The following is a 25,842-nucleotide window of genomic DNA, read 5'->3' on the forward strand; positions in this document are numbered from 1 at the left end:
GACCTCGTAGAGTCCTAGAATCTTGGCGCTGGAAAGACCTCAGAGGTCATTTAGCCCAACCTGTCCCCGAGCTGACATGCCCTCTGAAGGATCCCTGACAAATAATCATCCAGACACTATCTGAACCCTCCAGTGATACTCCATGCCCAATCTCCCCTCCTCATCCTTGCCCTTCCCAAATACACACACACACACACACACACACACACACACACACACACACACACACACTTTCTCCTCTTGGGCATCCATCAATGATTTATTATCTGTGGGACTGGATGCCCCAGAGGTTCGACAGAATGTGTGCCCATGGGGATCCTGGTCTGGAGAATGGGAACCTTACTAAGGGCAAAGGAAGGGAATTTGCCTGGGATCATCAATCTAAAGCTGAAAGGAAACACAGACCCCATTTGGCCCCTTCAATTTACAATGGAGGAAAGTGAGACCCAGAGGCATGAGGTGATAATTGACAGACAGGGTTTGAACCCAAGCTGTCCAGCAATCTTTTCCTCTGCCCTCACTGAATCGTCTCTAGCCTGGGCTTTTGGGGGATGCATCCAATCAGCTCTTGGGGTCGGTGGAGGGGAGAGACAAAGCCTCCCTCCCTGCCTCTGTCTATTCACTTCTGGTGGTATAGTAAAAAAAAAAAAAAAAGACTGCCAGCTAACTCTACCACATATGGCAAACATAGCTGCCAGCAAGGAGCCCCAGACACTTGGGTCCCACAGAGTCTGCCCCATTGAAGGCATGAACTCCCCATTCAAATTCAATCTGGCCCTCTCCTAGAAAATGCTGTAAGATAATACAGAGTACTGGACCAATTCTACAGCTAAAAAGACCGAGACAAAGTAATGATCTTTTCCGAGGCCCCACGGTGAGTCAGAGGAAAGAGCTTGGACAAAGGCCAGGTTAACTTGTCCTTCTCCCATTGTACCCACCACTCAACATCCAAGCTAGCAAGATTCTGTCTGTCATTCAGGGTGTCTCAGAGACATCAGGCTCAGGTGTAGGTACAAGGGTAGTATTGGAGAGGAGGATCCTTCCCCCACCTTAATTGATGGCATCTCCTGGTCCTGAATACTAGCTAGGGCTAGAAAAACAACCCCTCCCTCTGAGAGTGGATACACCAGCTCTAAATCAGACCCTCTTTTCCTCTCTCTCTGATCTCATGGGTTCAGTTATCATTACTAAGCCAATGATTCCCAGATCAGCATGTCCAAACTCTCTTCTCTGTCCTTAGCTCCAGGCCCACACTGCCTATTGCCTGTTGGATATCTATTCATGGATGTCCTGTGCACATCTCAAACTCGACATGTCCAAAACAGAGCTCATTAGCTTCCCCGCTATAATCTACCCCTCTAGGATTTTTCTATCTCTGTTGAGGGCACTGCCATCTTCGTGGTCACCCTGGTAGCGGCTCCTCACTCCCTCACTCCACATATCCACTCTATTGCTAAATACTAGCCATTCTATCATTTTTAGTAAAAATTCCCTCCTCTCAGCCCACAAAGCCCTGGGTTGGGCTCTCTTCCCCTCTCTCCTGGACTATTGCTATAGTCCCCTAACTGGTGTCCTTATCTCATCTCTCTCCGTTACAATTCATCCTCACAGCTGCCAAACTGATATGCTTTTTCTTTTTAAATTTTATTTTAAGGAATAAAACAAGCATTTCCACAACATAGTACAATAAAAAAGATGAATGTACATGAAACTGCAAATTTACTATGCACAATTTGCTATTCCTTTCTTTCTTTTTTGCTACAAGGCAATCAGAGTTAAGTGACTTGCCCAGGGTCACACAGCTAGTAGATCTCTGAGGTCAGATTTGTACTCATGTCCTCCTGACTCAGGACCAGAGCTCTATCCACTGTGCCACCTAGCTCCCTTTATTCCTTTCAAATACACAACAAAATTATCATGCACATTTCTTTTTTTTCTTCCCTTACCACTCCCCTCCCCAACTAGAGATAGCTACCATTAGACACAAATATATATATATATATATATATATATATATATATATATATACACATATATATGTATGTATGTATGTATATAATTATCCTATACATACTTCTATTTATCAGTTGTTTCCTCTGGATGCAGATAACAACTTTTTTCCTATGTCCCTTGTAGTTAATTTGGGTATTTATAATAGTCAAAATATCTTATTCACTCACAGTCATTCTTAAAACAATATTGCTGTTACTGTATACAGTGTTCTCTTGGTTCTGCTCATTTCACTCTTCATTATTTCACGCATTTCTTTCCATGTTTTTTCTAAGATCATCAAGCTCATCGTTTCTTATAGCACAGTAGCATTCCATCACAACCATATACCACAGCTTATTCAGCCATTCCCCAATTGATGGCATCCCCATAATTTCCTGTTCTTTGCCACCACAAAGAGAGCTGCTATAAACATTTTAGAACACATAGGTTCTTTTCCTTTTTTCCCTAATTATCTTTGGAAATAGACCAAGTAGTGGTATTTCTGGGTCAGAGGGTATAAACAGTTTAATAAGCCTTTGGGCAAAGTTCCAGATTGCTCTCCAAAATGGTTGGATCAGTTTACAATTCCACCAACAATGAATTAGTGTCTTAATTTTTCAACACCCCCTCCAACATTTGTCAGTCTCCCTTCTGTCATTTTAGCCAATCTGGTGATGTTTTTTTTAAAAAAAAATCAATATTTTTTCCAGTTGCATGTAAAAACAATTTTTAACAATCTTTTAAAAAAAAATTTTGAGTTCCAAATTCTCTCCCTCCCTTCTCCCCTCCTTGAGATGGTTTCATACTCTGTTCAACAAAGTTTCTGTGGTTCCCTCTTGACTCTACAGTCAAACACAAACTCTCTCTTTGACATTCAAGGCCCTTCCCCATCTGGCTTCAGGCTGTTTTCCAGGCTGATTTTCCATTCTCCCTTTCACACATTCCAATCAAACCAGTCTATTTGCCATGTCCATCCACGACATTCCAGCCCCACCCCACCCACCCCAGAACCTTTGCCCAGCTCAGCTGGGATTTGATCCCAGGTCCTCTCTCTGCAGATGCCCCATGCCTCCATGCAGGTCTCATCCTATCCCAAGCCCAGATCCCCTTTCTAGGAAGTAAGCGCTCCAGAGGTGGCTTGAGGAGCCACTGTAAGGCTAACATCCTCTTCCTGTTGCCCAGGGAGAAGGGGGCCAGAGCCCCCAGTTCCTGTTGACAGATAAGTTTAAAAGGGCCCATCCAGGGACAGAAATGGCCCTGAATAAACTGTGACCCAAGTCCAGGGCTGCTCTCTTCCTCCCTCTCCCTACATCCCAACCCCCCAGACTGCATCTCTGAGCCTCTTCACAGGAACTCCCCAGGCATTGTTAGGTGGCCTCTGACATTTCCAGGCGGCTGGGCCAGGGACAGCCTCTTCCGCCCTTTGTTGCAAGAATTCAGGTTTTTTTTATTTTTTTTTCTTCAGAGGTTTAACTTGAAGGCTCTGGGAACCCAGAGTCTGAAGGCAGGTGCTTCACAGCAAGGAACAAGACATGATAGGGCCACTCCTCTTGTGCCTCTGGGGGCTCCTTGGGAAGGGAGCACTGGCAGCCTGGGCTGCAGATCCCAAGCACCATGGGGGCTCCCCACAGCAGGACTATAGCACCAGCCCCTACCCTCCCAGCAGCCCCAGCCCTCCCAGGGCAAGGGAGCAGGAGGCTGGGGTCCTCTTCCCCCTGCCTCTGAATCCTCCCCACCAGGCCAAGGATGGACCAAAGGATCCCTGGAGAAGGTAAGGTGGTTATGTCCTCTCCTCTGCCCTGTCCTAGCCCCATTGGGGCAATTGGATTGTGCGATTTCTTAGGGGTCTAACCATCTGAATCTCAGGCTAGAAATTGGGTTGGACTAAAAGGCCCCTGATGTCCCATGCAAAACTGAGATTCTGCAAACCAGAAAAATTAGTTTAGAACCTCTACTCTTGTCACCATGTGGCTATGGGAGGATCACTTAATCTCCAAACCTCAGTTTCTTCATCCATGAGATGGGTACACCTTTTGAGGATAAAGTGACTTGTCAAGTAAAAGATTTTTCAGAGCAACAAATCCATTAGAACTGAGGATCATAGATTTCAAGTTCACAAGAGATTTTCATTTCATAAATGAGGAAACTGAGCCCCACAGACTTGTCTAAGGTCATTCAGCCAATAAGTGGGAGTTGGGATTTAAACCCAGGTCTTGGACTCTGAAGGCAGAGCTTGTCCTGCTCTGCATTGCTCATCTGTTTTCTGGGGGCTCAGCCCCTGGTCAGGGAGGAAGATAGTGAGAGGCAGAGAAGTTGCCAGGGGTGCACTCCCCTGGGTAGAGAGAGTAGGTTTGGACAGTCAGCAAACATTTTATTCATTATCTACTGTGCACTAGGCAGTGTGCTAAGTGCCAGGGATACAAAGACAGGCAAAAGATAGCCCTTGATGCGAAAGGATTAGAAGGTTTCTGAGACCCCCCTCAACTCCAAATCTGAGCTTTTGTGATTTCGTAGCTGCTTGTGAGTAGGGGGTTCAGGGAAGATAGCATACTCATGAGGGAGGGGGACCAGAAGAACCCCAGGGTCCCAGGCTTCCCACCTGCCCAGAGCACTGTTTGGGACTGGAGTGGGCAAGAATGGAAACCTTCTATTAATAATCAAAGAGGAATGGTGGTTGTGACCTAGGTCAGCTCCTGACAGCTTGAGAGTTTTTCCTTGAAGGAAATCAATTCTGAAAAGCCAGCTCAAGCCAAGGAAGAGGGGGAGGGGTGGGGAAAGGGGTTTGGCCTGACTGTGAACAGAGAGGTCCTTTAGCTTCAGCTTTGCAAGACAGGGCAACTCTGGGGCTGAGCTCCTGCACCATCTCATCTCAACCATCCAATTCAGTTTGGCCACCATTAGACACCTACTATGTGCAGGTCCCACACCATCTCATCTCAACCATCCAATTCAGTTCAGCCACCATTTATTAGATGCTTACTATGTACAGGTCCCACACCACCTCATCTCAACCATCCAATTCAGTTCAGCCACCATTTATTAGATGCTTACTATGTGCAGGTCCCACACCATCTCATCTCAACCATTCAATTCAGTTGGGCCACCATTTATTAGACACTTATTATGGGCAAGGCCTTGAGCTGGGAACTAAGAATAAAAGGATTAGAAGGAATCCACAGTCCCTGCCCTGAGGAGTTTGCAATCCAGTAGGGGAGATAAGACTTGCATGAATAACTAAGATACAAGACAGAATGTGATGAGAACAAGGGAGGAATCCAAGGAAAGTTCCATAGGAAATTTGAGGAGGGATGGGGAAAGTTTCTTAGAGGAGACCCCAGGATGGGCTTTTAAGGCAAGGAAGGCTTTTCACAGCTATTGATGGGCAGGAAGAAATCAGAAAACAGTCCACAGGGTAGTTTGTCTGGCACAGAGGACATGAAAGGCAGTACCAGGGGATCGGGTTAGAAAGGTAGTCCTGAGGTTGGCTGTGAAGAAATTAAAAGACCAGGCAGAGAGTCCAGCACAGATCTCCATGGCACTCTACTAGAGACTTTCTTCTGAGCTGCCATCAAGCCATTGATGACCACTCTTTGAATCTAACCACTGAACCACTTCTGAATCTCCATAATTCTATTATCATCTAAGTGGAATCTTTCTCTTTTTCCACGGTAAACTGTATCCACAGCCTTCCCCTGAACTCCCAACCTAATAATTTCATCTACAAAAGGAAATGAGGTGATTCATTTCCTTTTGTGACAACTCCTTGTTGATGAGCCCATCCATGCTCACCCTCTTGCTTTTTCTAGGTGGTAGAGTGTGTAGATTGGCAGATTTGGAATCAAGAAGATCTGAGTTCAAATTCTGCCTCAGATGCTCACTAGTTGTGTGACAATAGGCAAATCACTTTCTTTCTCTCACTCTCAGTTTCCTTACCTGTAAAATGGGGATAATAATTGTACTTACCTCACAGGGTTGTCATGGAGATCAAATAAGATCATCTACCCAAAGTGCTTTGCAAACCTCAGAGTGTACTACAAATGTTAGGGAATATCATGACTATACCTTTGGTCATCTCAAACTCAGCAGTGTGGAGGTTGCTGAATCCATTCTCTTCGCTTTTTAGTTTTAAAAATAGGGTAGGGCAGTATTTACCTTTCTCTGGTCCTGTAGAATCTCTCCTCTTTTCCATGATCTTTTAAATGTCCCTGACATTGGTTCAGCAATCCTTCCTTCCTGCTCTTTCAGAAATTTATGCAGGCCTAGTGGCTTGGACTCACCCGGAGCAGCTAGGCACTCTCTGACCATCCCCTTACTTATCCTGGACATCAGCTGCCAATCAGCCATTCCTTGCTGAGCTCCTTCCAATATAAAAATCATTCTCCTTAGCAAAGAAAACAGACTCACAACAAGAACTAAACAGTGCAATGAGAAAACTAATCCCGTGGTTAAAAAGCAGGCCCAGTATAGAAGAGAAACTCGATTGACACCACAGTGTTGCCAAAGGCCAGACTTGTTTGATGATCTAGGAGCCCGATGGGAGACCAGAGAGTCAGAAGAACAGAGTGAGATGCCCTTGGAAGGGTAGGCAGAAAGGATTCTCAAGCTGGGGAGGGGGTGGGAGGATGGCCACCATCCTTGCTTGGGTGATGGAGCTTGGACTTCCTTATTGGGAGGAGGAGAAGGAAGAAGAAGAAGAAGAAGAAGAAGAAGAAGAAGAAGAAGAAGAAGAAGAAGAAGAAGAAGAAGAAGAAGAAGAAGAAGAACTTACATAATACTTTAAGATTTGCAAAGCACTTTACAGATGTTATCTCATTTGATTCTCACAACAACCCTGTGAGGTAGGTGCTATATCTCCATTTTACAGATGAGGAAACTGAGACTGAGAGTGATTCAATGACTTGCCCAGGGTCACACAGCTTATAAATGTCCATAGCAGGACTTGAACTCAGCTTTTCCAGGCCCTGACTCCCACACTCCATCCATCACACCACCAAGTAAGAGTAGTGTGAGGGTGAAGGCCTATGTCCAGTCACCAACCCATCATTGGTTATTCAGCAAGTTGGCCACTGAAGGTCAAGTCCCATCTTGCTCTTAGGTTAGGACATTGCCCAAATGATTTCTGTATGTTTTAGTTCCAGTAAAAACCCCACTGTGGGCCCTACTCTCCCATTGTAGAGAGCCAGTCAGTCAGTCGACAAGCATTTATTAAGTACTTACTGTATACCAGTCTCTGTGCTAAGTGCTAGGGATACAAAGAAAGGCAGAAATTTTATCCCAGCCTTCGAGGAACTCACATTTTAGTGAAGAAGACAACACAGAAATCACCAGGTAACAGTAAGATATATACAGAGCAGAAGAGGGTAGTGCGAAAGGGGAAAATCTTCATAAAACCATCTCCTACCAGAAAGGCAGGGCTGGTCAGATGATCAAACCCTCTAAGGAACTTTGTAATTAGGTGAGCACTTCACCCGCAGACTCAAGCCCAAGAAGCCCATCATAACCTAAGGGCTAGAAAAGGCCAGGAAAGGTCATTCAATCATTGCCTCCATCTCTGGTAAAGATGAGGCTAAGAAGTGTCAGAAGAGGGTGGGGGAGAGGGGAAGAAGAGTTAGCATCACTTCCTTCTTCATAATTTAGCCCCTAGGGACAAGACTGAGTTTTTTCCTGGGCTGTCCTCCACTTCAAGGAAAGGTCCCCAAGCTGAGGATAAATCGTGTTGTACAATGAATTGCTTCAAAAATTCAGCTTCACTATGGTCATTCACAGAACGACAAACTGCCCTCCATAGTTTGCCCACAGTCCCATAAGGGACTTTGCTGAGCCAGTTCAGGGATTGTCCTTGGACACGTCACTAAGTTAACTGGAATTTCCTCTCTCCCACTCCCTTTGGGTGGAGGGAGAGGAAGCATCCAGTTACTTAAGTGATTATGTAAAGCTTAGGCAAAAGTAATGAAGCCTACAAGCTTTCAGGAGACTCTCATTGACCTACAGTGAGCCTGGGGTTATAGAACAGGTGAGTGAGAGTAATCTGGTGTGCCCCACTAGGCAAATCCAAAGTCAGGCTATTCTGGCCTCAGTGAACATCTTTCTAGTGAAATAGAAAGTACAAAGAATGTGGAATCACTTAACTACTTGGGCTCTCACTACTTTGGGCAGGTCCTTTAATAGCCCTGGGCCTCAGTTTCCTCATCTGTAAAATGAAGGAGTTGAACTAACTAGCCTCAGAGGTCCCTTCCAGCTCTAGACCTGTGATCCTATAGGATCATGGACCAAGCTAGGCCTTGGGAAGTTTGGTTAGATAGAATACCTTAGAGGTGTTAGTTATCACCTCTACCTTCCCTCCGCCCAAACCTACACACACACAATATGGGACTAGGTAATGTTCTCTTATACAAACTCTCATGACCTTACCCTGGAGTACTATTTCTAAATGTCTCTGTAGCAAGGATGTTCTGGATCTACTATTCCAGAGCCAGATCAGCTACAACTGCTTCCTTGTGATGCTAGGGGTGCCCTGATGAACACTGGGGTATCCATTCTCTCATGCCACAGGATCAAGGGCCCATAAGATGGGTCACACATGCTTTTAAAGGCCAGTGAACAGCCTCCCAGTTTAATTTAACCCTTTAATATCAAGAAGCTTTTTCAAAGGGACATTTATTTCAAAGATATAACAAAAACAAAAGAACAAAGATGTTCCCCCAACCTCTCTGGGACACACTCTCTCCTCTCCCAGCTCAGCCTCAAATGTAGTTCAGTTTCTACATGTCATTAGTGCCACCAAGTTCATGTTCAAATGCAGCATCAATCCCAGATGAGTCCTGGTCTTAACTACTTCAGAGCTGGGACCTGGAGATCCCTCCGTTCTCCTCGATGCTAAGCAGGCTGTAAAAGCAGATGATGGATTGTCGAGATGCTGCTTTTCCTTCACCTAAAATGAAAGAATAGATGATGAGGCAGGAAAGAAGCCAGGCCTTTATTCACAGGGTACCAGGGTGGAGAAGGCCCAAGCCAGGACAGATTCGTCTGCTGCCAGACTCCACAATTGATGTAATCAAGCAACCACGCAGGATACTGAAGAGTGTGAGGCTAACTCAGGCCTTCTGGAGGCCTCTGCATCCCCTTCTCCACATGGTTAGCTAACCTGAAGCAGTTCCAGAATGTGTATGGATGTTTGGGAGCCTCTCCACTCTCCTAGAAGCAGGTGCCCTGGCCTGCACCCTCCAGCATGGAGAAGTGGCATCCGCCAAGCATTCACCAGTCCTGATATTCCAATGCCCCTTGTAAATTCTTCAGCATCTCAATTCGTCAAGGATCCACGAACTCCTTGATGTGGACACCCAATCCCCGGATGCAACCCTTCTAATCACTAGCCATGGCCTTCAAGAATATCATCCTATGGCTAACCGAGGGCACAGGAGGTAGGCCCCCAAGCTTTCCAGGCTTAGTGGACTCTGCTGGAGCTTGGCCTCTGCTGAAAAGCCTTCAGGAACCTCATGCCCTGGAGAGTAAAAGATTGGGTTTGGGTGGGTTTGGGCCTTTCTTTCCTTTGTTTTTTCACGTAGAGCAGACATTTGAAAGGACAGATGATGGATCAAAGCGTAATGTGCAACCTGTTTATGGATGAGTTTTTGGAACACATTTTAACTTGGGTGGAAAACTAGAATCATGGAATCACCAGGCCACTATCTTGCCCTGTCTCTCTGTTTCAATACCTATTATTTCTTATTTCAAATATGTAATTATCTTAGCTCTTTCCATATGAATGAATTCTCCTAATTTAAATAATTTTTTTAAAAAAACACTGTACCAGAGTGAAGCAGCACCAGCATCATCACCAAAATAAAGGTAGAAGGAAGTGTTTTAAAAACACCTACTGTGTGCCAGGCTTCGTGCTGAATGCTTAACAAATATTATCTCATTTGATCTTCCGACAACCCTGAAAGGTAGACCCTATTATGATTCCCATTTTGCAGTTGAAGAAACTGATACAGACTGCGGTTAAATGACTCACCTAAGGTCACAAAGCTGGTAAGTGTCTGAGGTCAAATTTGAACTCGGGTCTTCCTGGCTTCTAGGGCAGTGGATAGAGCTCGGGGCCTAGAGTCAGGAAGACCTGAATTCAGATTCAGCCTCAGGTACTTATTTAGCTATACGGCCCTGGGGAAGTCATTTAACTCTGTTTGCCTCAGTTTCTTCATCTGTAAAACGAGCTGGAGAAAGAAATGGCAAACTATTGCAGTATCTTTGCCCAAAAAAGCCCCGAATGGGGTCATGAAGAGTCGGACACGACTGAGACAAGTGAACAGCTCCCTGGTTCTGTGTATTATATTATATTACATTATGTTATATTATGTTATAACATATTGTGTTAATACATACTGTATCATGTATCAATACGACATGTTGATATAATGTATTACATTGTGTCATGTTATATTATAGAATAATAATAACTAGCATTTGTATGATTCTTAGATTTGCAAAGGTTACCTTACTCGATGCTCACAATAACCTTGTGAAGCAGGTGCACAGAACATCAGCTACACCTTTGTCAATGAAAGTCCAGCTCTGAGTTACACGTCCCTGGTATGGAAAAGCCTGGTAGGACTGGAGTTAAAGTGAAGAGTCAACTTTAGGGCTCCACCAACCTACTACTCACCTTGGGCGATTCATTTAATGTCTCTGGGCCTCAGTTTCCTTCCTGGTGAAATGAAGGGGTTGAACGAGATGACCTCTATGCTCCTTCCAGCTCTCCATCCATGATCCGGTGACTCACTCTGGTTGGCGTGAGAAAGGAAGGAAGCCTCCTCACTTCCGTCGGCTTTGATTGCTTCCTCAGCTTCCCTTAAAAGGTAAAAGGCAGGGATGTCATTCTTCCAAACAGTCTAGGGCCATGACTGGCCAGAAGGGAAGAAGGCACGTGACCCCCAAGTAGTTCTGCCCACTATACTCCTAAGTCTGCCCAGATCAGATGCCTTCTGCAATGAGGGGGCTGATGGTCCTTTCATCAAGCATGCAAGCATCCCTCGGATACCTACCATGTGCCAAACACTGTAGAGCTACAAGACAGGAAAGCAGACCCTGCCTTCAGGGAGCTTATATTCCATGGGGGTAAAGGGGAGTGGAGAATGGAATAACATATTTGAATGAGCATTGCAAGTTTTAAAGGCCTGGAAAAAATAAGAAAACCAAGGCTCAGAGAGGGATGTGATTCACCTAAGGCCACACAGCAAATAAAAGGCAAAACTGGCACTCAAAATTGGTTCTTTTGTGAAGTCCTTACCCTTTGTCCTTGACACACCATGTCTTTGCCCTGAACTGTTTGCTTGGAGCTCATTTACCAGTCAGTTATTAGAGCCCATTTGAAAGGGATCTCAGAAGCTCCTGTCCAGCCCCTGACCCAACAAGAATCTTCTCTGAGTGCACAGGGGAAACAGCATTGGACCTGAAATGAGCAAGGCCTGATTAAAATCTGGGTTCAGACACATACTAGCTGGGTGACCTGAGGCAAGTCACTCAACCTCGGTCTGCCTCAGTTTCCTGATCTATAAAACGGAAAAACAATAGCCTGGTAGGGCTGGAGTTAAAGTGAAGAGACAGCTAAAGTGAAGGGTTGTGGTAAGGATAAAATGAGATCTTTGTAAAGTGTTTTGCTTATCTTAAAGCATTGGATAGACTTTATTGCTGTTGTTGTTATAACAGAGCCAATGTGCTCTCCAGCTTGAGGTCAGATACCTCCAGCAAAGGGGTACACACCAGCTCCTGAGGCAGCCCGGTCCACTTCTGGACATCTCTAATTATTACTAAGTTCTCCCTTAAATGAAGCCCCAGTTTGCTCTTCTCTATTGCCCCTAGTTCAGAACTCTGGGATTGAGCAGAGGGAGGTTAATCCATATTCCACTTGATCAGCTTTTAAATGGTCGAGTGCCCCCCAAGTCTCTGTTTCAAGCTAAGCATCCTCAGCCTTTTCCCATCAGGAACTCAAGGCCCTTCCTTGTTTTGTTTGGCCTCCTTAGGACACTTAGCAGCGGCTAGCCTTTACTGCCTAGAAAGTGGTACCCAGAACATAAGACAGGTACCTCCAGTGTGGTCAGACCCCAGCTGAGCAAAGCAGGGCCCCCTCCCCTAATGGGACATCACGCCCCTCAAGGCAGCCTGCTTAGATCAGCTGGCTTCTGGCTGCTCTGCGGGTGACTGAAGCTGGTGGTGTAATTCACTGTGTCAATTCTGTGGCATAAGAAATAAACAAAAGCTTTCTAAAGGAAGAGGATTGAACTCATCCAGCCCATCCCTAGAGAGGAAAACTGGGGAGTGATGGGGGACGTCGTAAGGAGGCATACTTCGGCTCAATTTTGGAGAAACCTTCATAGGATCACAGGGTTTGAACTGGACAGGGCCTTCAAGGTCATTCATGCCAGGCCTATTATTTTGAAGAAACTGAGGCTTAGAGAAGTCTAGTCACTTGCTCAAGGTCATACGGGTTGTAAGGAACATCATCTTTACTGTTGAGGGCATCACTAGTCCCAGGCTTGAACCTCTCTCTCACCAATCTCGCCTTTGGAACATGTCTTGAATGCACCCCCTCCATTGCCCTCCCCCACCCAGGTGCAGGCCCTCATCATTCCAGGCAAGCACTATTACAGCAGCTGCTGGGGGGTCTGCCTGCCTCAAATCTCACCCCTCACCCCCTCAAATCCAACCTCCATCCAGCTATTAAGTGAATCTTCCTAAAGGGCAGCTCTGACCAGGTGACTTGCCAGATCTGATTGACTTCCTGTCACTTAGAGTATAAAAGATAAAATCCTCTTTGTCATTCAGAGCCCTTCAGAACCTGGCCCCCTCCTGCCTTCCCAGTCTTCTTACACTCTGCCCCCTCCCCCATACACAAACACACACACACACACACACACACACACACACATTCTGCATTCTAGTGATGCTGGCTAGACTCTCATCTGTCCAGGCTCAGGCATTTTCTCTGGCTGTCCCTCCAGCATGGAACACTCTCCTGCCTCATCTCTGTCTTTGGAGCCCATGTAGGCCCAGCTAAAATCTCATCTCCTAGGAAAAGCCCTTCCTAATCCCCCTTAATTCTAGCACCTTCTCTCTACTGATTCTCCCCTGTAGGGATCTCATCTGTACATGGTTGTTTGCATGTTATCCCCCCACCCATTAAATTGTGAGTTTCTCGGAAGCAGGGACTTGTCTTATTTCCAGTGCTCAGCACGTAGTAGGTGCTTATTAAATATTTGTTGAGTGACTAAGCCAAGTGCCTCTCCCCACTGCACCATACTGCCTGACAAATCTATCTGTCCAAAAGTGGAATGGGCAGGCTTTTGAGGAAGTGTTCTTCCTGTCTCTAATGGTCTTCAATTAGCACTCGACCACTTGTCAGATTGGACTTGATGGCCTCTGGGGTTGCTTCCAGCTCTCACATTCTCCAATTCTATAATATGCTTTACTGTATATATCAGAGCTTTTATTTTATTTTGTGGTATTCATTCTGAAGTCAAGGTCACCTCTCTGGTTTCTCTGAGAAGAGGTGGGGGGCATCTGAGGATGACTCAGCAGTCTGAACACTAAGAGATGGGCGGAGCAAGGAGCTAAGCCCAGAAAAACTGGCCACTGTTTATTGGCCTCTTCGAGTGTGGTGCTATCTTAGCTCTGCCAATGAGCTGGGGATCACGGAGTCCTGGAAACAGGAATCCATCTGGGACATTGGCTTGAACGAGAAGGAGCAGCTCAGTCAGGTGGAAGATGAGCTGGGGGCAGGATCCAGGTTCAGATCTCAGGATCTCGCAGGCCCATGGACCACTTGGTCCCAAGCTCCAGAGTCAAGGATACCCCAAGGCTGCAGAGGTCACCAGTAAAGCTAGGACCAGTCACTACTTAGGGTCATAGGATTTAGGGCTAAGCTAAATGGAACACCATAGTTCATCCAGCCCAACCCTTTCATATCAGAGAGAAGGAAGCCCAGAGAGAGGAAGGGAATTTTTGACAATCCCCGGGCTAGTAAGCAGCAGAGATGGGGCTAGCCACCAGGAGGTGGGATGCAGTGGAAAGAGACACAGATTCAGGGGATTTTCCCGGCTTTACTCATTCTCTACCTTTTCCTTAGACCACTTCCCATCCTGGAAAGGCCTCCATCTGGGGGCCTGCTCTCCTGCTCTCCTGATTGGTGAGTCCTTAGCCCGAACCACCACAGCCAAGCTCCCTTCATTCCTAGCTGCACTCGTTGCTGTCAGGGCTCCTTCTCTGGCTCAGCAGCGTCCCTGACTCCCTTCGAGGACCCGCTCCCTCCCCATCTGCCTCCCTTCCCTTCATATTGTCCTCCCCATGAGAATGTCTGCTTGTATTGATGTCCCCAGGGCTCAGCACAGTGGCTGACATGATAAAAAGCTTAATAAATGCCCTATTATCTTTCTATCTATCTGTCATCTGCTTGCCTATCTATCATCTCTCTAGCCATTAATCCATCCAAGTATCCGTTCATCCATCTATTATCAATAATAGGACTTAGATCAGAAAGGGACCCTAGAGATTATCTGTCCAATGCCTTTTACAGATGAGAAAACTGAGGCCCAGAGAGGGGACATGACTCAGGCTGGTAAAATTTCTTTAGGAAAACTGACCAGGCCAGAGAGGATAGTTCAAAGGTAAGAGAGATGTAACTGCCAGTATTAGGGCAGGAGGCCAAAGCACTTTATTGGCTCAAGGCCAAAGAGTCTTCAGTGAGGGGGGTGACTTTAATTCCTTGCAAGCAGGAAGCCAAAGAGAAAGACATGGGGAAACAGCAAGAAGGGGCTTAAAAGGGGATGGGGGCGGGGGGGCAAGTCACTTAACCCCAATTGCCTCAGTTTCTTCATCTGTAAAATGAACTGGAGAAGGAAGTGCCAAGCCACTCCAGGATTTTTACCAAGAAAACCCCAAATGGAGTCGTGGAGAGTCAGACACAACTGACTAATAATGGAACTGAATAATGGAACAACAACCACAGCCACACAGCTGCAGGCCTGGGGATCCCACAGCCAGAGCTGAGGGAGTAGATGGCCCTCCAACCTTCATCTCTCTCCTGAGCTGCAGGCCCACATCACCAAGTGTCTGCTCAGCATCTCCACCTGATGTTCCCTGGGAATTTCAAATGAAACACGTCTATGCCATTACCTTCCCTCTGAAACCTGCCCTTCCTCCTCACTTGCCTAGATCTGCTGAAGGGGCCACTACCCTTCTAATTACCCAAGTGACTCTGAGTAGCCCAGGAGAGTTCAGCCTCCTACCCCACTGGCCCAGAGACAGGACAGTAAACTGAGGCTGTGCCTTGGAGGCCAACCAACTGCACCCAAAGCAACAAGGACGTAGGAGGTGTCTGCTCCAGGGCCAGGAACTGAGCAAGGGAATGAGATATAAAGACAAGATGAAAAGTAATTCCTGCCCTAAGATCATAGATCTAGGACTAGGAGGGACCTCACTTTACAGATGAAGAGATTGCGATCAAGAGAGGTTATGTGACCTGCTCAAAGCCACACAAGTAATAAGCATCAGAGACAAGATTTACTGATAATAATAATAATCTCTAGCAGTATTATATTGCTTTAAAGTTTGCAAAGTGCTTTATGAATATTATATCATTTTCTCCTCACAACAAACCTTGGACGTAGCTGCTATAGTTATCACCATTTTACATATGAGGAAACTGAGGCAGACAGAAGTTAAGTGACTTGCCCAGGGTCATACAGCAAGTAAGTGTGTAAGGCCAAATGATAGAGAGAGGGTGGGGAAGGAGGGAGGGAGAGAAGGAGAGAGAGAGACAGAGACAGAGACAGAGACAGAGACAGAGACAGAGAGAGAGAGACACAGAGAGAGAGACAGAGAGAGAGAGAGAATAAAGCGTTTATTAAGCTCTTACTATATTCCAGGTAATCTGCTAAGTGCTAGAGATATAAATACAAGTACTAACAGGCAGGTTACTCTAGCAAGGCAATCTGTACCCTCAAATAATTGATGCTCTAACAGGGTCAGATAATTCAAAAAAGGGGAGCTAGTAACCTGGGTGTGGCACATAATGCACAGTCAGTGGGAAAATGAGGTGGAGGCCCGGGCCCTAGCAAGATAAGGGGAAAGCTCAGCCATCAGAGACAGGGGATACCGGGGCAAAGCCAGAGTTTCTGGTGGAGTAGAGCTAGAAGGTCTCTGATACTGGGCAGTCACTTGAGAAATGCCCCTTCCTTCTCCCTCCCCCCAAATCCACCACCCACATTTCTCAATATTCACTTGGCTTGGGACAAATGTCGTGAGGATATGGAAGCCTTTAAAAGCAAGTTACAAAAATTTGGGTTTTTTTTCTTTTTCTATTGGGGGTGGAGGGTGGAAAGGAGAGAAAATCTATTTCCATCCACTTTTTTAAAATAGAGAGGTAGGGGGTACCCCTGTGGAATGCCCTTTCAGAGGAGTTCAGGCTTTATTAGTTTTCCTTAACTGTCTTAACTCTGTTACAAGAGATCTTCCACAAAGTGGGGATAATCTGTGTTTCTAAAGTAAAAACAAAACAGATAACGAGGCCAACAGCAAGTGAAGCCGAAAGCCTCTCTATTCAGCCAAGCTAGAAAAGATTTTAGACTTCGGTGATGGTGTCATTGACATTGGAAGGAGGCATTCGGGAGAATAATCACACAGAGTGCCAATAAGGAAGATTAAGAATTCATCAGACCTTCCCTTGGCTTTCGCTCCTTCCCCCAGCAGCTCTGATGCTCATTCAAACAAGATCCTGAATGTTCTTTGGGGGAGGGAGTTGGACGCCTCCATTTCACAGGCATTGAAAGAGAGAAGCAAGATGATTTTCCCAAGGTCACCCAGAGTCAGACACTGGGAAGAGAATCCAAGACTCCCATTTCAGGCCTCCTATATGAGGTCTGCCCTCCATGGTCAGATTATGGGAGGATAGGGGGTGGGAACAAAGACTTTACAAAGGGAACTCAAAGTCAATCCTGGCCTCCCCAATTCAGCACCAAGTGCATTAGCCTAACACATCCAGCATCCGGCTCATATCCCAGCTCTGATCATTAATTAACGAGCATTGATTAAGCCCCTACTATGTGCCAAGCCCAGTGCTGGCTCCTGCCCTCAGGAGGGCACCCTGGATCTATGGAGGGGAGATAACTTGTATACATACACACATGCACATGCAATACATACAATCATGTGTGTAGCCACAGCTTCCTTATCTTGGGCAGATATATATGGGGGGGGGGGCGGGAGGGTATGTATGTATTGATGTATTGATATCCAAGATAAGGGCCTCTCTCAGTCAGTCCTACTTTCCCCATCTAGAAAATGAGAATAAAAATATTTTCACTGGTAATCTTACAGGATTGTTGGAGAAATGAAGTATGCACAAAGCTGAAGACACTAAAGAAATCTAGAGGAGTGAGCTAGGCTATGATGGGGAGACGTGGGTTCCAGTCCTGCCTCAGGCACTCACTGATTTGGTTGTGTGACCCTGGACAGCTCATTTAAACCTCCTGCTTTTTTTTTCTTTCCCTGTAAGGGGTGGGGGGTGGGGGACAGGAGATAATAGCATCACTTCTTCCTGGGGCTGTTTGTGAGGATTAAAGTGGATCGTGTTTGTAAAGTGCTTTGTAAACCTTAAAGCCCACACAAGTGCCAGTTCTGGTGATGGCGATGATGACGATGTCATCATTTAAAACTCTAAGGTGTTGATCTGCATCGGTGGCTGATGTTTCCTCGTGATGAGTCCCCTACACAGATGAAATAAACATATCTATCCCCCCAAAAAGGCAGAGAGGCCACACAGTGGTTAGAGCGCTGGGCCAAGAGCCAGAAAGAGCTGGGTTCAAATCTAGCCTCAGACACTTCCTAGTTGTATGACCCTGGACAAGTCACTTAACCTCTATCTGACTCAATTTTTCATCCGCAAAACAGAGATAATGATGGCACTTAACCTCAAAGAGTTACTGTGAGGCTCAAAGGAAATCGCATTTATAAAGCTCTTTGCAAACCCTAAAGCGATAAAAACAAACTTATCACCATTAACCATGCATTCACTCATCCAACAAGGCCACAGGATGGAATTGTACTCTTCACAAGTCAGACAACTTCTCTCACTGCTACCCGCCCTTTTTCCTTTTAATTTTGGATTTATCTTGTTTTCTGCCCTCACTTCCCCTTGTAGCAGATTAAAATAAAACATAGAAAAAGGGGATGGATGGGCAGCCCAGCAAAACCAACGATGAAACATAACCGCCATATCTGACAGTATATATTGTTGTTCAGTCACATCTGACTCTTCATGACCCCATCTGGGGTTTTCTTGGCAGAGATACTGGAGCGGTTTGCCATGTCCCTCTCCAACTCATTTTACAGATGAGGAAACTGAGGCAAATAGGGTTAGGTGACCTGCCCAGGGTCGCACAGCTATTAAATGTTCAAAGCCAGATTTGAACTCAGGTCTTCCTGACTCCAGACCCAGTGCTGTATCTACAACACTGCCTAGGTGCCCCACTGCTGAGAGTATATACAATATTCTAGATCCATAGCCTCCAACCTCTGCAAAAGAACTTCTTCATGGGGTCACGGCACCAGAGCTGGAGGAGTGAGGTCATTTAGTCTCATCTCTTTATTTCACAGATAAGGAAACTGATACAGATTTGAAGTAACTTGCCCAAGCTTAGAGGCAAGATGGGAACCCAGGTCTCTCCCCCCAAGAGCTGGCACTCCTCGAACTATACCTGCCCCTTTTCTAAAGAAGAAAAGCATTCCCAGGCATCTGGAAGGGGGCCCTATGAGTCAAGGGCTCTTTGCCAGGAAGCCTATGAATCCCTGGATGCCTGGCTCCAGTTGGGAGTGGGCCTGCCCCAGTCCATCTATAGGACAGATGGCTGGCTGCCTACATCCACCCCCTACCCATGCCCGCCACCCTCCACCCCCAGGCTGCTGCCAATGAAGTCGTCCAGGGCATGTTCCCTCCATGTTCTACTGAACCCATACTCGTGACAAATCAGGCAGTGGGTGGTGTCCTTCTAGGAAGAGGAGGGCACACCCACCTGCCTACCAGGGTGTTTGGAGCAGATAAAAATTGGGAAGGGGAGGGAAGCAGTGTTGCCAGGACAGGGAAAATCCTACCACCCTTGGTCTGGGAGAAAGCTGGGGCCCCACAGGGAAGTGAGAACAATGGGCCCCCCCCCTCCAGTACTGGCCTTTGCCACTCCTTCAGGAAAGCCGCTGCTCAGACCAGCCCGGAGCAAGAGCTGTTGATGAGGCTGGAGCTACAGCCAAGAACAAGATGGAAAAAGAAATAAACGGGAACAAGCATGTTCTCAAGGCCTCACTGACCTGTGCTGCCACCCCACATTCAATCAAACAGGGACTAAGTTTCCACTAGGCAAGAGCTAGGCTTTGAAATCAGAAGGCCAAAGAGGCAGCTGGATGGTGTGGTAGATAGAGCACTAAGCCTGGAATCAGGAATCAAACCCAGCCTCCTGAAATTCATTTAACTACTACTTGCCTCAGTTTTCCTAACTGCACAACAAGAGGACTGTTGTAAGGATCAAATGAGATAGAATTCCTAAATTGCCTGTCACACAGTAGGCACTTAATAAATGCTTATTTCCTTCTTTCCAAAATCTAGATGTCCTGCTGCTGTCTGAATGACCTAGGACCTCCCTGAACCTGTTTCCTCATCTAGTCCAACTCTCATATATGAGGGCTGGACTGGACATCCCTGAGTTCTCTTCCATCTCTTGATTTTGCAAAGAAGAGATGAGAAAGTACACTTCTACCCCTTTCTTTGAAGTCTGGCATGGAGTGGGGACAGCTATAAGACCAAGGCACACTGAGGCACCCTCCTGCTTGGTCTTCCTGTTTCCAGCCTTTTCCCCTACAATCTACCCTACACACAGCTGCCAAAATAACTTTCTGAAACACAGCGTTGACCCTTCTGCTGCCTCTCTCAAGAATCTTCAATGGCTCCCTCTTGCCTCTTAGTTAAGATTAAAAAGTCCTCAGTCCTACAGTTAAAGCCTTCCTCAAGCTGAATTCTGTCTTTCTTCCCTTCCTAGTTTTTTTTATATTATTCCCTTTCATGTGTTATTTGTCCAGCCAAACTGGACCACCCACATTTTTCCATCTTGACTTCCATTTCCAGACTCTGTGCACTTTCACAACTGGCCTCCAAGCCTGGAAAGTGCTCCCTACACATCTCCATCTGCCTGTATCGCCTCCTTCCTTTGACGCTCCACTTGGTCACCAGGTTCTTTGTGAAGCTTTCCTGGGTCTCCTCTTCCCCACTGGTCCCCCTTCCTCTTGCTACTACTCTTACCAAAGATGATGGGGTTCTAGATTCAGGTCTGGAAGGGACCTTAGAAGTCACTGAGCCCACCTGCCCATTGAGGAAAGTAAGGCTCAGAGGGATGTCAGTGACTTGCCCAGGGTCACACAGCGAGAGTGTCTAAAGCAGGATTCAAATCCAGGTCCTTCTGATTCCCAGCCACAGCACTCTATCCAGTAAGCCACATTACCCTCTCCCTTCTGGAATGATTTTCTATTTACTAATCTATGTCCATCTCCACCCCCATCCCTTTTCTTTTGCCATGTTCCAGAAGAACAGGAAGCTCCTTGAGGGCAGGATCTAGTTTGGTTCTTGCCTTTGTATCTCCCTCACCTAGCACAGTGCCTTGCACACAGCAGATGCTTGATAAATGCTTGTTGACTGATGGATGTGTAACTCCAGTCTAGTATGTAGAACCTTGCACACAGCAGATGCTTAATAAATGTTTGTTGACTGACAGGTGTGAAACTCCAATCTAGTAGATAGAACCTTGCATACAGTAGATGCTTAATAAATGCTTGTTGACTGATAGGTGTGAAACTCCAATCTAGTAGATAGAACCTTGCATACAGTAGATGCTTAATAAATGCTTGTTGATGGATAGCTGTGTAACTCCAGTCTAGTATGTAGAACCTTGCACACAGTAGATGCTTAATAAACGCTTATTGACTGATAGATGTGTAATCTCAGTCTAGTATATGGAGTCTTGTATGTAGTAGGTACTTAATAAATGCTTGTCAATTGCTTTGTATCCCTAGCCTAGCAAAGTGCCAGGCACATAACAGTCATTTAACACATATCCGTGAGTGGAATTGAGGGTGTTGGGTTAGATGACCTCTCAGGTGGCCTCGAGCTCTTAGGATTCTCTGTCTGGGGCAGATACTTCAAGCAACCCATAGCATTGCCTGGAGAGAAGAGGAGGGGTGAGCCCTGGGCCCCAACATGGGGTTGAATCTGGTTTCTTTTGGCTTAGATCTGTGATTTCACTGATACAGGGAACTCTCAGGTGAGGAAATTCCCTCTCCTGGTACAGGTTGACACCTTCTCAGTATTTCAGAGCCTCGCAGACTTTCCCAGAGCTCTTAGAGGTAACATGATTTGTCCGAGGGTCACACAGCCCTTACGTGTCAGAGGCAGGATTATAACTCAGGTGCTCCTGTCTCCAAGGCCAGCTCTCTACCCACTGGCCCACCCTGCCTCTCCCTGCCCCAGGTGAGATATATCATCCAATTCCCTGGGTCAGAAAGGCATTGCCACCCTCCTCTCCATGGACTGTGAAAATAGAGAAGTCCTCTTCCTGAGGTCAGGGCAGCTCTGAGGAGCGCAGTGAGAGGAGCTGATGCCCGAGGGATTCGGGCCTCAGAGAGGGCTGGCAGCACACCAACAAGGATGGAGCCGATCCAAAATGGTGGCTTTTATTTTCCACTCAAGATCATTGCAGAGATGGAATAACCATTAGATACACTCACTGCCCAGCTTTCAAGGTCCTCCAGGTGATAACCATTCCATTCTACCCAGCCCAAAAGGCAGGGGAAAATTGACAGTGGGCAGATTTTGATCCTCATTGAACCTCAGTATGGCTCCTGGGATTCAGAAATGGAAGTACCTTGGAGGCCAGTGAGCCCAACCCCCTTATTTTATGAGGAGGAAATGAAGCCCAGAAAGGGGAGGTGACTTACAGATACGAGGTCACACAGAGAGTAGGGGCAAGGCAGGGGTCATATTCAGGCCCCTTTTCTGTTGGTGGCAGCCCGTAACATTGGCCCTTCTTCTAGGTCAATGGTCTTAACCTGGGTCCATGAAAACATAGTTGGATGCCTACATTTCAATATAACTGGTTTCTTTTGTAATCCCATGTGTTTTGTTTTATTTTGTGCCTCATTCTGTGGAGAGGTGCATAGGTTTCGCCAGACTACCCAAAGGGGTCTGGACACATAAATAGCTAAGAACCCCTGCCCTTGAGTGTGGAGGGAAGTCGAAGAGTGCTGGCTCCTAGCACATGTTGAGATGTTTCAGTCATGTCTAACTCTTTGTGACCCCATTTGGGGTTTTCTTGGCAAAGATACTGGAGGGGTTTGCCATTTCCTTTTCCAGCTCATTTTACAGATGAGGAAACTGAGGCAAACAGGGTCACCCAGCTAGCAAGTGTCTGAGGCCAGATTTGAACTCAGGTCTAACTGATTCCAGGCCTATCCACTACACTGCCTAGCTGCCCCTTTCCTGGCACATAATAAGAGGTTCTTGACTCTCCACATTGGCTTAACACAAGATGATGAGTGGGAGTAATGAGAATTAAAGCCTAGAGACAACCGGGTGTGGGAGGTGTGTACCATCAGATGAATTTCCTGTTCCTTGTTTGGCAATGGGCCACACCCTTGGGAAGAGCCCAGGATCTGGAGTCAGAGAACCTAGGTTTGAGGCCTGATTTTGCAATGTACCACCTGTTTGGCCTTGGGAAAGGCATTTCACATTCTAGTCCATGGTTTCCTGGTTTGTAAAATGAGAGGGTTAAACGTGATAACCTCTGCAGGCCATTCCAGCTCTAAATTCTACACTCCTTTCACATCTTCTGACGCAGCCTGAAGGATAAATGTTTATCCCAAGCCGTAACTACTGAGCCATCCAGACTGCTGGACAAGACGTCTTTCTCAGTTCCTTTTTGGAAGTGGGTAAACCATTCACTCCAATGTCTAAGGCTTTCTATGTCTGCAAATCAATGGGTCCCCTGAGAGGCTGCCTCCCGAGCCTTGCCCTTCAGGGTGACCCAAGGCAGGAAGGTGAGCAGACCTCTGTTTGGATTGGAGACCAGCCACTGTTTCCACCTACACCGCCTAGCTGGCTTAGCTTTCTATCAGTTGAGTCACCTTCCCATTGAATCCAGGACCAGCTCCACGCCCAAGGACTAGGAGAAAAGGAAGGGTAAAAATAAACACTCTTGCACCCCTTTCTCTCTCTCTCTCCTGCCTCCCCCTCCCTCCTCACACCACAAGCATCATATCAAAGCAAGGCACACTTCAGCTATGGCATTTCATCCCAACTCTTCTCATGCCCAGTTCTTAGCTTCCAACTTGACTGGTCATGTGCCAACCTACTCAACATCTACACTAAACACCAGCCCACCCAAATCCCCTCATCTACCCAGAGTCACATTCATATAAAAACCCCAAGCCCACAGATTCTAGGCACACACACACACACACACACACACACCGTTCCCTCCAAAGCTCCACCTTGTATCATACACAACAGCTCTACATAAGGAGTCATTGGAATCATATTGCCCACAGGGCCACCACTTGATTTTAATTCTCCTCATTCTAGATTGTGTTTGCCACACTGCTGTACTTCTCAGGGCCCCCATTTCATAGGATCATAGACCAAGGGCCGCCTGGTCCAAACCCATCATTTCACAGACCAAGAAACTGAGGGTCAAGGAGATTAATTGACTTGCTGAAGGTGACACACACATAGCAAGCAACGGTCAGGATTTGAACCAAGGACCTACCACCAAATTCATCCTTTTTCCCTAGTACTTTGCTTCTTCCCCCTCTTTCTTTATCAAATGAGGGAGAGGGAGCAGGTGGCCTCTGAGGGCCCATCTTGCTCCCAATGCCCGATGCCCATTCTCACTATCACTAGAGAGTAAACAGTTCCAGTCTGCAGCATTCATCAGGGCAGGGTTAACCAAAGAAGCAGAAAGGTCGGGCAGCATTTTACTTTATTTCCATGCAGCAAACAGAGTTAGTGACAAATGAGTGCAGAGGTTGTGCTCAGGGGTATCTAGAGGAATCAAGATGCCCAACCTCACGGTCTCAGGAGGGAGCCCCAGAGGACCTTCTGTGAATGCCGACTATCCAAACTGGGCTGGGCTTCCCACATCCCCTGTCTAATTCCCCCATCCCCCATTCCCTCTGAACTTCTTCCCCCTGATCAGTAACCATGTCACTTAAATAACACAGTTTTGTAGTAGAAGGTAAAAGGGCAATTTATGGCTGAAAACAGAAATGCAGGAGAAAACCAAGTGACTAATAATAAAAGCACCTGCCCCCAGGGTTGTGGTAAGGATGAAGTGAGATAATGATTGTAGGGGGCTCAGAGTAATACCAGGCACGTAGAAAGAGCTTTTTAAATGGTGTTGCTATCATTAGCATCATGTTCATGTCCACTGTCAACACTCTCACCTTCAGTCCCAACAAGCCCACCCTCCAACCTCCAGGACTCCAGGTCAATCACCCCTTGCTCCCCTTGCCCCTTCACTCAACAGAAGAAGGGCCTGGTGGGCAGCAGGCCTTGCTGTAGCTTTTGGGATCTTGGGACATGATGGGGGTCACGGCCCCAGGAGCACTGAGGCCTACAAACATGGCGTCTCCAGATGGTAACCACAGCCCAAGGAGAAGGTGCCCATGAATGGGAAATTGAACCGTGGAGCTTAATACCCCATCGCCAGAGCTAGTCCTATTATTACCCCATTTTACAGGTGAAGAAATTGAGACAGACAGGGGGTAAGTGACTTATCCAGGATTATACAAATAAGTATCCAATGTTAGATTTAAACTCCTGACTCCAAGCTCTATCCACTGTACCACCTAGCTGCCTACCAGGAATACATCCCCTTACATGGGCACACATATAAGTACAATTTAAGGGAAACAGACAAAGGCAAAGGAGGGCTTCTACACTAAGGGCTTAAAGAAAGACGAGGCAATCAGGGAGGGCTTCATGGAAGAGCTGGCACCTGACAGAGCCTTAAAGGAAGAGAAAGGCTTCAAGAAGTAGAGATGAGAAGGGCATGAGTGCAGGTCAATGTGACATAGAGGCTGAGGTAAGAGAACAGAATGACTTGGGGGATGTTAGCTCAATTTGTCTGGAAGGACCACTATATACATGAAGAGCAGGACCCTGAAAGAAGGCATTAAAGGTCAGCAGGAACCAAACTGTGGAACCCCAAAAGCCAAACTAAGCAGTGTGGTCAGTGGGGAGCTACAGAATATTTTAGCAGGAGTTCTGTGGTCAGGCCTGTATATTGGCAATATAAATTTAGCTTGGAAAGAGGAAAAGCTAGAGACCAGTCTGGAGGCCATTATAACTAGGGTGGGAAAGGAAAGTAAGGGCAGGAAAGATATGGAGGGGTAAGGACCAACAGGACTGAATGGATGTAGGTGAGAGAGAGAGGAAGAAGAGTCCCATACATCTTTGAGGTTTAGAATCCAGGCTACTGGGAGGAAAGGGGTGCTGTCCCTGCACTGCATTAGGCACAAAGTTAAAGAATAAGCCTGGGAGGGCAAATTCCAGGTCATGGGTCTGTTTTCAGGCAGCTACCATCCCTCTGGTTGTGCCCAGTCAATGTTATCTAACCATGTAGGCCTCAGCCCGGACTGCAGCAGCCAGTGGGTGGGAGGAGTCTCCACATGGGTCTGGGGACCAGATACTAGAGGGCCATTTCTGGAGCACCACAGCATCTTGCTAATACCACCATGCTCGTGTGCTCCAATCCAGGCTTCTGG

The 25,842-nt window shown here is 46.6% G+C and overlaps 1 protein-coding gene across 1 annotated transcript in view; it reads left to right on the forward strand.

The window, feature by feature from the left end:
* Positions 1-3,498: 3,498 nt before the first annotated feature.
* The window catches only part of MMRN2 (multimerin 2), a 45,542-nt gene continuing 23,198 nt past the window's right edge, over positions 3,499-25,842 (forward strand). The window contains exon 1 of the mRNA XM_036736803.1: positions 3,499-3,763. Within this exon, the coding sequence (XP_036592698.1) occupies positions 3,525-3,763 (239 nt within the window). The 5' untranslated portion in view covers positions 3,499-3,524. The remainder of the gene's footprint in view (positions 3,764-25,842) is intronic.

Source organism: Trichosurus vulpecula, chromosome 8 (genome assembly GCF_011100635.1).
Source record: "Trichosurus vulpecula isolate mTriVul1 chromosome 8, mTriVul1.pri, whole genome shotgun sequence".
Lineage (NCBI taxonomy): Eukaryota > Metazoa > Chordata > Mammalia > Diprotodontia > Phalangeridae > Trichosurus > Trichosurus vulpecula.